Source organism: Neovison vison, chromosome 11 (assembly GCF_020171115.1).
Source record: "Neovison vison isolate M4711 chromosome 11, ASM_NN_V1, whole genome shotgun sequence".
Lineage (NCBI taxonomy): Eukaryota > Metazoa > Chordata > Mammalia > Carnivora > Mustelidae > Neogale > Neogale vison.
In genome coordinates, this window is record NC_058101.1 from 156,949,921 (window position 1) to 156,963,542 (window position 13,622).

At 40.9% G+C, this 13,622-nt stretch overlaps 2 protein-coding genes across 3 annotated transcripts in view; both read right to left on the reverse strand.

Moving 5' to 3' along the window:
* Positions 1-13,622, reverse strand: part of GALNT7 (polypeptide N-acetylgalactosaminyltransferase 7) — a 142,450-nt gene that overhangs the window by 35,544 nt on the left and 93,284 nt on the right. The window lies entirely within an intron of this gene.
* On the reverse strand, positions 2,471-2,904 carry LOC122889724 (prefoldin subunit 1-like). Its single transcript, XM_044225095.1, has one exon. The coding sequence runs from the start codon at positions 2,902-2,904 to the stop codon at positions 2,548-2,550; it is 357 nt and encodes a 118-aa protein (XP_044081030.1). The 3' UTR covers positions 2,471-2,547.

The window sequence follows — 13,622 nt, forward strand, 5'->3', positions numbered from 1 at the left end:
AAAGGAAGAGATGAGACACTGTGGAGAAGAAACAGCCCAGAGAGGGAATATGAACTTCAGGCTGACAGGACACTAGCCCAAAGGAGACCTTTACGCCAATGCAGATTGGGTTCCCTTTAATGACTAGCTTTCATTGGCCACCATCAGCCTGAATGCAGGTTCACGAGAAAGTTTAGCTCTTGGGCAGCTTCTCTGAATTCCCATTGTGAGGTAAGTCCATTGTCTGGAGCATAGGGAAATAGAGCTCATAATATACATAAGCCTTAGTATTGAAAGAAGCACCCAAGGTATTGAGGTAAAACCCCCTATTTTGCATCATTCCCCTCACTTTACTGGTGTAGAGTTTATAAGTTCGAATGAGAAGCAAGGTCAGCTGAACCAAGAATTCCACATTTAAAGGGGTGGGTTTTCTTATAGACTTTTGGCTAATTTCTGCTCTCCGGCGCTTCATTTTCCAAGACAGCTTATAAATCCTCTAACGTCAAGGACAAATCAAGGTCACAAATAATTCATATTCAGATTACGGGTTTGCAGTGATTAAAGCTACTCTTATTCTTAAAGTTATTTAACAAAGTATGATCATAGCGGCAATGTGGGCTAGGTCCTGGGGATCAGAAGAAAGGATGGGAATAAAAATTCTCATGGTTGTTATTCTATAACTTTAAAAAGAAGATTTCAAAACCAAAAGTGAAATTCCTATGTATAATTCACTTGTATTCTCTGTACCAGCTATGTTTTTAAGGTCTGTAACATGATATACGGCTTTGTTGTACTTAGACTTTATCAATAAATAATATCTAATTCAGCAGAGTATGAAAAACACAACATTCTTAGGCTGCCAACCCCTGTAATCCGCATAGACTATCATTGATCTATGGTAGAGTGTATGTGTGTGTGTTCACACATGCATCCACATGCTTTTTTAGGCATGGGAAACAAACCCTCAATTTGGGGAACACTTTTTTAAATTATCTACTTTTATTTTTAAATAAATTAGGGATATTTCCTGTCTCCATCTAAAACCTTTTTTGCTCATTCCCATGATAGAAGTAGAAAATTGCTTATGATTTACATGAAACAGTGCTGACACCCAATGGCTGAATAAATTAGTAATGTAGAATATAAAATTTAACTTAGCATTCAGAAACCAATATACATTTTCAATGAAAGGAGAATTACCACTGTTAAACCAAATCGCTCAAGTCAACAGACTGGGGGGAGTGGATTTTACCCCGGTATTCAGGATCCATGCACTTTGACTGAAATGACACGAAGTAGGCTCCTTGAGAACATGCTACGGTAGAATGTATTCCTACAGTTCATTACACACACCGAGATGAAGAACGAAAGCATCAAAGAAATTTATAAATTAAGCTTCCTAATCACCATTCTCTGAATATGCTCCTTTCTGTCGATGTCGTTCCCAGAAAAGCCTGCTATAATCCAGATGTGGACTTGCTACCATAAAGGTGCACTATTACAACACTTACTCTGGATAAGAATCCTTTACAAAAGCAATTTAAAATTACACAGGCACTGGATATATTTTTCTGTAACCATATCATACTGCTAGATCACATACCCCTACAACTTTTCTCACCTGATTAGCATTAAGTCTAATGTTTTTCATTTCATTCATTCTAATGTTTTTCATTTTCATTCTGTGTTTCTGTAGCTGAACGCCACATAAAGCACCGTGTTTACACCTATCGCATTTTACATTTTTGGCTTGGGTACATGTTCCAGCAGGATCTGCTCTCTTTGAGGATTTTGTCAATTGGTGTATACAACCGTTCCTCCTGCTTTTTTTATGTGGAAGACTGAAATTAGTATGATTTCTATCTCTGTATCCACTGTTTATATGGACAAATATGAGAAGGTCAAATACAGTGCCTGAAAGCTATGTGTAATCCTTGAGAGGCTGCTATCACTCTACCCATCAATTTCATCTAACTGCACCATATTTCACACTACATTTCTTTACCTGGTCCACAAGGATCTGAAAACTTGACTCAGATATGCAGCTACATCAAGATGAATTAGGTATCACACAGTCTCCTGGTCCACTGGTATAAACTTTTTTTTTTTTAAAGATATAGTTGCTGTTAGTTTGATTCTTTTTCATAAACCCAAGCTGGTACCTAGTAAAGGTTACTTTCTAAATATGCATAAGTGATCGTTCCTGGGATCTTTTGGGGTGGGGGGCAGATGCCTTTTATTGGTCTAAGCAACGTACAGAGTAATAGGCTTGGGCAGAGCTCCCCTGTCTGTCCTGGCTCCCATCTTCCCTCTCCTGGGAGTTAGTGATTCACCCCTAGGGGAGAAGAGTGTTCTGGGTAGGGGTGGCAGACAGAGCCAGGATAAAAAATACAGAGCTGGGATCTGAAAGGGGATCAGGGTGAAGAAGAAAATATAGGTTTACCAGATCATCCAAATAAAAAGTCCGTCAGGGTAGAAGAGAGGTTGTTTCCCCACATGGGCCCCTCTGCCCTTGCCAGGAATGGGAGGGGGCAGGAAGCTTCTGCTAGAGATTTCCTACTGTGCCATTCATGCCATCAGCATCTCCTGGACGTTGTCCTCAGCTTCCTTCACACTCCGCTCTAGGTAGGATTTCTTCTGCTCTAATTCTTTAATTTTTTCCTCTGCTATTTTCTGTTTCTCTAACAGCTGACTGTGAATTACCTCCTTGGACTGAAGAATAAACATTTTTCCTACACCTTCATACATGTTAGTCTCATCTACCAAAGTCATAATCTCTGTATCTGTAAGATGTGCATGCTTTTTCGTTCTGTTTAGCTGTTCAATCTGTATGTCTGCAAGCTTCACCTTCTGTTGAGTGTTAATTACTTTGGCTTGAAACTCTGTGAAGGCCTTCTTTAACTCCAGATCCACGGGAGCCACCATCTTGGTTCCCGTTCCTGGGATCTTAACAGTAGTATATCAGTGCCAAGTTTCCAGAAGCAAACTTTCTCTCTCCTCTTTGTAAGTGCAAGAACTATTTTCCCACCTCAGGCTTTCAGAAGTATTCTTCACAATACTTCCGGATTATTATTTTTTTTTTAAAGATTTTATTTATTTATTTGACACAGAGAGAGAGATCACAACAAGTAGGCAGAGAGAGAGGAGGAAGCAGGCTTCCCACCCACCAGAGAGCCCGATGTGGGGCTCAGTCCCAGGACCCCGAGATCATGACCTGAGCTAAGGCAGAGGCTTAACCCACTGAGCCACCCATGCGCCCCAATACTTCTGGATTATTGACAGCACTTCCTCTCAGACTCATGGGGTAAGTTCCTTAGTATCTGGTGCTACAAGAGATTTATTTATTTATTAAAGATGTATTTATTTTAGAGAGAGTAAGAGAGCACGGGAGCGAGTGGGGGGGGAGGAGCAGAGGGAGAGCAAGAGAGAATATTAAGCAGACTCCTCACTGAGCACAGAGTCTGCCACGGGCTAGATCTCATGACCCTGAGATCATGACCCGAGCCAAAATCAAGAGTTGGATGCTTAAACAACTGAGCCACCCAGACGCCCCTAGAAGAGGCTATTAGAAGTCTCAAAAATTTAATGTATTTAGGTGCTTCCTTATTCCATGCGTACTGTTTTGGAATTTAATTCCCTCTTTACCATGTTGTTATAAAACTTTCAATATGGAGATCACTCATGCATCTAAGAAAGAAATAAGAGTACGCACATGTCTCTTTTTTCTCATATGTAAAACCACATAATATGCCTGAATCATCTGGCTACTCTTTGTTTTTGTTTGTTTTTTTTCTTTATTTAACTCCAAACAGATTTTTAAAATTATTTTTGTTTAGTTATCTTTGGCAGACGCCACTGGGGATGCATTTCTGGAATGTCTCCTGCTTCTCTGAAAGCTGCCCATCACTCAATCCTGCCCAAGGTCCACTTCTCTGAAAGTCTCCCTAAATAACAGTTACTGAGTAGAAGTATCCTGGCACAGGAGGATGGCCTAACAGGGAACACTTGGCCAAGCTGGGCCAAAGGCACCCCCACCCCTTGAACTTTAAGCTTCTGAGATTCCAGTTGGTTTCCATTAAGCTCTTGAATGATCCTGTGAGGCATGGGCTGAGCAGAGAAAAAAAGAAGTAGAGATTAGAGTCTATGAGCCACAAAAAAGGAAGAGCATATGACTTTGGTTCTCAACTTTTCATTTCCTGGTCCAGTCAAGTACACTTCCTGACCTTAGGTTCCATGAGATACTCCTACATCCTTTCAGTTAATTGCTTGCCTCCCCACACTTCCAACCTTCTTCTTCTTCTTCTTCTTCTTATTCTTATTCTTATTATTATTATTTTAAGTTTTAGCTAGTTGAGAAGAATCATTCCTGCTATTAATCCATGTTTAACATGTGACTCTTGATATTTTGGTAAACTTCAGTTCATTACACATATGTCTCCACAGAATTAAACTTAGAGATTTTCACGATCATTTGATCAATCAAACTATCTATCACTTAAAATTTGAGATTACTGGAGACATTCCTCAATGGTCACTGCTGAAGTTACAAAAAGATGAACTAGAGGTGGCCTTACCAGAGGCCAGTATTACTCGGAAGGTACTAAAAATAATTTTTATGAATGTACAAAATTGAGCTTAAGAGAATTACATAAGCTAACCAAATAGGAGACTGATACATTAAACTGATGTGAAAAAACAACCCACAAATTTTCAAGTAGCCTAGTCATGACTAGAAAAAGCTGCCTACAAATTCTGATTACAATAGGAATGTTGCTTGGTGAGCGTGGAATCTCGACAGTCTTACTGGTTTTGAGAGCTCTGTGCATCTCCGTCCCCAGCAGGGTTTGTTGAACAGAGTAAATTCAAATTGGCTGACTCAAGTCCCCTCTCTCATGGACAGCTGTGGGTACAATGATCACAGAGTTTCTTTGGCTCCTCTATTCTCATCCCCATGGAGACAATTTCCTTCTTGATAATATATTCTTTCTTTTATTAGGCACAATAAAATGGAAGCTTTTTAAAAAATTTAATGATTTTATCAAAATTCTACTTTAATGTCTTTAAGAGTTTATGCTCCTTTCCACAATTATTAGAAGCCCTAAGATGATTTAGTTCTTTTTCCTCAATGTTCTTATCAATTGCTCTGATTAGTCAGTCTTCCCTTGAAGGTCAAACTTAAGTCTATAGTAACAGAACTCATTCCTCCTTAACCATCTACAAGATGAAAACACCATAGCTGATTGCCAGAAGTCTTGCTCTTAGCCAGAAGAGAATTTTCCTGTATTATGTTAATACCCAATACATATTGGTTGATTTGATCTCAAAAACTTTTCTGAGAATACTCCTCTTCTCAGTGTTGTATTGTATCAAAGAGTACCACACATTCTCTTCTTTAACAAATTAAGTATCGATGACAAAGAGAATAATAAGCCTTTAGCTTCTCTACCGAGGTTAAAAGTCAAAATCAATGAACACAGAATTAATGGTTGGGTCTACAAAAGTTTTTCAAGTATGCCATCTTTCGGGATTAAACTAGGTAAGTGAAAACATATAGCTTTGCCATACTTGTTTTGGAGTATAGTATATGGTGCCATAATCCGAAGGTGGGATACCAGGATGGGCACGAAGGAATGGAAAATGGGTTGCTTAGCTCCTCATACCCATACCCTCCATCAGGCCCAGCCTCCCAGTCACTTGATCTAAATAAAAAACAAATGCTTGCTATGTGTGTCAGGTTTTAGGACAAGTGCCCCCCATTCTATCCAAGTAGCTGCACTGAAACTTTTCCTGGGATGGATTTCATTTTCTGAGGCAGAGCTGAGGTGTACAAGTTTATTTCATGTCCAAACGATTAATGTATTAGAGGAAGGGGGGTGGAATTCTTGGCAGAGCAGAATAACAAGGACCAGAAACTGTTTAGTTCACCACAGCTGATTCCTAAGGCAAGAAGCCACAAAAAGAGCTAGTAAATACCACTGCTTTGTGTAGTTTATGTAACAAAGAGGAGGCCCAGACGATCTGCCCGGACCACTTGTGACCTGTCACCCAGGGTGTTCCAAAAAGCATGTATCCGTGTTCATTCCCATTCTCTCCAACCTCCTCTGAGGTAGCCAGTTTCCTGGCACCCCCACAGTTCGTGGGAGACTGCTGTCTAGTCATTAGCCATGACAGCTCATCTGCCAGTGATCTTCAAAACACAGCCGCAGGATGGTGAGAACGCACAGCTCCACAACAGCCAGAGCCTGCCTGAAACGGACAGTATCTTCGGGCCCCTCAGCCTGCGGTCTCTGTGGCAACCTGAGATAATGTGTACAGAGCCTGGGACAAGTCAGGTCTGGCTTTAGAGAATGCCTCCCTCTCAGCCATCCTGCTGATACTCCTCCTCATTCAGCGTCCTGACAAACCAACCGGGTGTGAAAGGCATTTTCTCCATTTTGAGATACTCTGAGAAATGACGTAGGAGAGAACTTGACAGTTGACAGGTGTCAAGAGTGGTTACACAGGGATGACGACGTTCCTTTGGTGAAGACACTACTGGCCTCAAGGGCCTCCGGCCAAGGATTTAGCGAGGCTACGAGCTGTGTGAGCGGCTATGGAAAGTCTCTCACCTCAGTGAGCCACAGAGAAGGAACTCAAACGCCCCTGAGGAACCCAAGCATGTGTTCAACAAGCCCAGAGGACTTCCAGAACCAGGTGGGAGGAATCTGAAGGAGGCAAAATTCTAGCAGAACGGACAGTATCTGAGCCAAATAAATAGTGTTTTTGCTATTAGTTATTGTGATCTCATTTCATCCCAGAGTGGGGAAATGCACTTCTAACAGCTCTGACGATTTCCAAAGCACTTACGCATGCGCTGTCTCCTCTGAGTCCCACAGGAGCCCTCTGGTGTAGGTGGGACAGGCATTGGTGCTACTCATTTTCTACATCAGGGGACCAAGGCTCTATCAGGGTGTACAATTTGCTCATAGTAATGGAGGCAAGATTTAAAAATGAATCCTTTGACTCTAACTTCAAGGTTCTTTCCCTTAAACCAAAGATTTACTAAGAATTACACACGATATATGCCTTAAAAGGGGGGGGGGCTGGGTGGCTCAGTGGATTAAAGCCCCTGCCTTCCGCTTAGGTCATGATCCCAGGATCCTGGGATCGAGCCCCACATCGGGCTCTCTCCTCAGCGGGAAGCCTACTTCCTCCTCCCTCTCTCTGCCTACTTGTGATTTCTCTCTCTTAAATAAATAAAATCTTTTTTAAAAAAAGGGGGGGAGGAAGGAATGAATTTCTTACTTTCACTTAATACCCAGGGACTATGCAGACACTAACAGAATGACTGCACACAGTTCTGTCAATTTCTGCCTGATTTTAAAGGTTGAGAATACTAAAGAATACATCAGGGCAAGTGAAGAATGCTGAGCTATGTCATTGGATAAATGTTCTCGATTTTTTTTTTTTTTGAAAAGGAAAACATATGCAGACAGATGTGTCCACTTAATGATCTGAAATGTCAAACCATAATTTAAGAAAAAAACCTGGCAGGGAATCCTATGACTGGACATATGTTCATGTGCATTTCTTCAGAACTCCCTGGGAAGGGAAAATGAACATTTCATAGTGTGAGCCATATGTTTACAGCTATATTGGACTCTCTCTTCACATATGAGCTTACATGCCATATTCTGACTTTACAGAGGCACCAGCTCATCAAAAAACCATATATCTGAGCCAAAACAACTACCTCAACAGGAGCAAGGATCCGGTGAGGTGTCAGGGCAGGGATAAGGACAGTAACGACATGAACGCAGGTTTGCGCCTATTCATTTCTGCTGCACCTCTTTCCACAGAGGACTCTGAGCAGCTTACACACAATCAGAGAATGTGACACTGTTATGAAAATTAAAAATAGGGGGAGAAGATGGATAAAGAAAGAATGAGGGAAAAAAGCAATAATCAAGAATGAGGTGTTAAAAGTACCTACCAGCGGGCACAAGGGCTCCTGCGGGCACAGTCCTGAGGCACCAGTCACAAAGAACATACTATTAATAGCACTGCCTTGAGTCAGGCAATACAGTGGCCTTGGTTGCTGTCGCCCCTCTTGTTAATGGGGAGGCCACAGTTTGGCTTGAATTGCCTAGCAGGGAAACCTGGTCTGATCTGTGTTTAACAAACCAGTTGTTCTGAAGAAGTACAATAATCTTGGTGTGAAGACCAGATGGGATTTTTTTAAATTTTTTCCTAGAGGTCCTCCTTATGGCAAATGCGGCAGTGAGTTTCACTGGGCTGTTATTCATGAAGGCTGTCAATGGAGACCAATGGCATTCTACCAAAACACAACTTAGTAAAAACAGTTGTGCAGAGACCAAGTTGGGAATTTCAGTTCAACACAGATTTGAAAATCACACTTTGCAAACATTCCTTAAAATGTTTATTGAGTCATCTCCTATTCCATGTTTCATCACTCAGCGAGTGAGTGTGTGCCTTCTCTACTCTCATTACAAGAAGGAAATCACATCGACCATATGGAGGGCTCATATTTCTAAGAGCAAATTTCAACACTGCTAATGACGAAAGAGGTGTAAGCTTGCGATGGTAGCATGGTAACTTTAGATTGGAGTTAGTAAAAAATTACACAACAGAGAGAAGTGTGAGATATTGAGAGAGTTATCGGTATAGGCTGTATAATATTTACTCATGGAAATCTTCAACACTGACTGATCCTAACACTCCTACAGCAAAATGAGGAGATGCACTAGACCATTTTTAAAAGATGCCCAACTAGAAAACTATGATTACAGATGTGGAAAAAAGTACAAGAGTTAATATTTATTAATTCACAGAGCAGGCAATTTCTGGAGCTAATAAGAATATATGAACTGTTGAGTAATTTATCTTGTTTAAGGTATTAGGAAGCCAGGTTATTCATTTAGCATGTAATATAATTGACACATACGAGATGTTTAATAAATACTGTGGTGAAGAAATCTGGTAATACTATTTCAAGAAATCATTTAATCGGTCTACCTCTTTTCCTGCATTAACTCAATTACCTTTACCTCTCTCTTAAATCTTTGCTTCATTGTAATTTTCCAGAAAATCAGATCCTCTACTGGGAGGCTGATGAGTCCCCAAAAGTAAGTTGAAGTTCGTTATTAAAAGCTTTATGGCTCAAAGAGGAGATGGAATTTCTAAGGTAAGAACTGAAAGGATATGCCAACGCCCCCTCTGAAGAAGGCAGAGGACAGGAAACTTCAAGCCATAATTTCGGAAAACATTTTAGTTCATTAAAATCTGGCAGGAAACCCAAGAACTGAATACATGTGAACACCAGCAGTGACATACAGTCAGTTGTCAGCTGAAGACAGTACACAATCAATGGTTACCTTCTCTCCTCGAAGCCCTTGTGTTTCTCATAGGTCTATAGATAGGCCACGAACAAGGGAAGCCAAATAGCAAAACAAAACAAAATGAATCTGTTCTGTGAGGTGGAGACTGACAGAGCAGTGGAGACCAGGGAAACAGAAGACAGTGAAAGGGGGAGTCCAGTGCCGAAAAAACACTACCAAGTAAAAGGAAATGGGTATTAAACCTTTGATCGAGGGATTCCACTAAGACATCTGTCCTACTGAAGTCCGCAACAGTGGACTCGATAATGGGGCCACAACTTGTTCATCTCAGCATTGTTTAGAGAAACTGGAAACAACCCAAATATCCCCAAATGAAGGACTGGGGACATAATTCTGGTCATCTATGCAGTGGACTATCTTTGTTTAAAAAAGTGAAAATTTCCAGCCTGGTGGTAGGTGATTCTTATTTCCTTCTTTTATATTTTCTTTTAAGCATATGCTTTCCTCTTTTGAAACCTTTAAAATGGCTACTTCAGACTATTGAAAGTGAAAAGAACATCATTGGGCAGCTTTCTAATCAGCAACCCCTGGTCAACAGGTCCATCCTAACATTTTTCTTATGAGAACTATTACATTAAGGCTTTCCCTGGAGTTAGAACTTTTAAAAAAAAATTATTTATTTTTTCAGTGTTCCAAGAGTCATTGTTTATGCACACCCAGTGCTCCATGCAGTAAGTGCCCTCCTTAATGCCCACCACCAGGCTCACCCAACCCCCCAAAACCCTCAGTTTGTTTCTCAGAGTCCACAGTCTCTCCTGGTTTGTCTCCCCCTCCGATTTCCCCCAACTCACTTCTCCTCTCCAACTCCCAATGTCGTCCGTGTTATTCCTTATGCCCCGCTGTGGGGCCAGAACTTTACCTTAATAACGGAATTAGAACAAACTTTGGCATTTGCTTCGTAGATGGCTGGGCTGGAATTCATCTAAGATGTGAGGACACGTTTTTCAAAAACATTCCTCTTTAGACCCATTTGCATTTTGATTCAATATGAAGATATTTGAGGGATTCACAAATCATACTTAAGGTTTCTCTCTGCATTTCATTTCTGCCAGTCTTTTCCTTCCTGACGCTAGCTGGTTGCTCCACTTCATCTCATCTGACTGCAAAGCCATCCTGTCAGGGTGGAAAGAAGTCCCCTCAGAACAGAGCTGCTAAGAAGACTACTCTTGCTCAGAAATGCTGGACCAGCTAGAAAAAAAGACAAATGTGACGAAGTGGGAAAGGAAAACACAAAGAAAGATGTAAGAGCTCTGTTGGAAGAAATCTTTTATGAGGACCAGCTGCTAACTTTTGGAAGTTTATAAATCCAAATGGGAAAACTAGATCTTCTGAGTTCCAATATAATGTTTCAAATATCACTGGCTAAGTGTGTTTAATTATCACCATTTCAGAAATAAAGTATTTTGTGTGGTGGAAAAATCATACCTCTTTAAAATCTACCAAAAGCCTTAGAAATCCTCAATGTTCTGAAGCAATTCAGGGTGCTTCAGAGATCTCCAATTATGTTTCTCAAGAGGAAGAAAGTCCGACTTATGAATTCCTTTACAGAGAGCTCTGAGTGGACATCAAGTCAGAGTTATCTAAAGACCTGTATTGATTTAATAGATGGACTGACTTCTTATCCCCTCCATTCCTCGAGGGTCCTTTGGACCCACTATGTCATTTGCTGCCAGCTTGCTTCTGTCTGCCAGCCCCAGATTACGGTCAGAGTGCTGGCTGCCATGGCCAGCTTTTATACTAAAGTCTTCAAGACAGAAAGGAAGTTTCTTCTGCAGCTTCCTCATTACCTGAGATACCAGAACGCAGAACGCGATTTCTCCCCTAAAATTTTTATTCATGAAACACTTGTCACCAAAATAAAAAGCGTTCTTTTTTCAAATTGATAAACCCAAGACCTCACAGGAGCAATTTAATTCAATCTCTGCACACCTAAACTCATTTTTTGAGGTGGACCTTAATCCATTACAGCTTTATTCTGGGGAGAACAAGCAACTAACCGTTAAGGGTAACTGTCACAATCTAAAGGGGAGAAAAAAGTAGTCTTCTATTTACCATCCAAATTATCCCCACTTTAAAAAAAATTTCTCGAGGAAATTATCCATATCCTTACCATTGGCAGTGACATTGGCTCTGTACCTCCGCACAACTGTTAAAACTCGTGGCTCTACTTCAAAGTGCATTTTATGACCATTTTATATGTTCAGGTTCTAGAAGTATGCACACATTTGTATTGTCTTGCTCTTTTAGTCACAGGACTTTTGTAAATAACTTCCCCACAACCAGCTGTGCGGACAAGGCCTCTCGTTTTACTGGACGCAGGAGCATAGGAACTCTCCCAGCACTGTGCCCACAACTTCTGAGCCTCAAAAGCCACATTTCTTCTCCTGCCATCATTGTGTAATGGGACTTCGTGGCCATGGTCTAGAAGACTGTTGTTTATTCCTCTGAGACCAAGACTGAATTAACAGGTGTGATGTTCTTTTATTGAAGTACTACCCGGAATGAACTTAAATCACTGCTCTTGAGGAGGGAGATAAAATCTAAAATTAATAAGTATTCCTGACAAAAGTCTAGGCTAGTTATAAGAAATTAAACAGATTCACAAAGCATCTAACCATTTAGGTAAGGTGACATACTTGGGGCCTGGAAGCAAGACACCATCACATGAAATGGTCATCAGTACCTCTGAAATTCAGATTAGGTGTGCTAATCAACAGAGGTGATTTCATCACTGAATCTAATAAATATTCCAAACGGGCAGAAAACCTCCTGCGTTTCACTGCCCGGGCCCCTGCTAGCAGCAGCCCCTGTTGAGCACATCCTGGCAGGATTCCAAATTCGTCCCAAGATCATTTTAGTAGTAAGATGTAGTAAAGGAGGTAGGAGTGATGTAGGGAAGGAGGTGTGGGAAGAAGAAAAGAAAGATTAATTATGGAGGTATACTTATAATAACTAGTCCAGTTTCTTTCCGTTCTTTGAATAGAAAAACTTAATATTCTACACTTTTGGTTTTGACATTTCTATAAGCCATTATTGCCTTATCTTTTTGGCATAAACTAGCAGGTTAAAAAAATACTTGGTTTACTAGAACTGCCAGTGTTCCTGAAATTTGCACTTACCATAATGGGGTATTGGGCATTATGTTCATTAACTATATACTAATTTTTTTTTAAAGATTTTATTTACTTGACAGAGATCACAAGTAGGCAGAGAGGCAGGCAGAGATTGAGGAAGGGAAGCAGGCTCCCTGCTGAGCAGAGATCCTGATGCTGGGCTCGATCCCAGGACCCTGGGATCATGATCCAAGCCGAAGGCAGAGGCTTTAACCCACTGAGCCACCCAGGTGCCCCTATACTAAATGTTTCTGTGATTAACCTGAGTTCCATATTCAAATACACAAAAATGCAACAGATCCTTATTCATCCTGGAGTCTGGTGTGTCAACCTGCGCACTCCCTAAAATTTATTTGTAACCCCCAAATCGATACCGGACACTGTTACAGTCATTTGAGAACATGTACAAAGCAGCAAAAAAAAAAAAAAAAAAAAAAAAGAAAGACAGAAAAGAAAAGAAAAAAAAGCGAATTGCAACTCGAGTTGCCTACAGGCAGACACAGGAGGATACTCTGTCTTCAGTTTCTACTCTGACAACCGTAAACAGTGTGCTTTTCAGAGTCTATTTAGGGCCATCTTCTCCTCAGTTCTATGTTTGTTTTTTTATTTTAACATATAATGTATTATTTGTCCCAGGGGTACAGGTCTGTGAATCGTCAGGCTTACACATTTCACAGCACTCACCATAGCACATACCCTCCCCAATGTCCATAACCCAGCCACCCCATAGCTCCCCACAACCCAGCAACCTTCAGTTTGTTTCCTGAGATTAAGAGTCTCTTTCGGTTTTTGTTAGTGATTTCACTGTCTGCAATGGCTCCCAAGCCTGGTGCTGAAGTCTGTCTAGCATTCCTAAGTGTGAGAAGGCAGTGTTGTGCTTTCTGGAGAATATAATATGTGTGTTCGATTTCTTCCTCCAGGCATGAGTTCAATGTTGCGGTTCAACAATACATGTTAAACAGGGTGTTCGTAGACAGAACCACACATATATCCAGGCTACATAATGATCAGTGAGGCTCACAAGAACCTAACCCTGAGTTTCCTCTAGGAGCAATGTTTCTGCATTCCTAACCCCGTGTTCATAGTGACTTGATAGAACACAACTACCTTGATAACAAGGATCGCCCACATA

Coding starts and splice junctions, on each gene's coding strand:
- LOC122889724 (XM_044225095.1), bottom strand. CDS start 2,904: ATGGTGGCTCCCGTGGATCTGGAGTTAAAGAAGGCCTTCACAGAGTTT.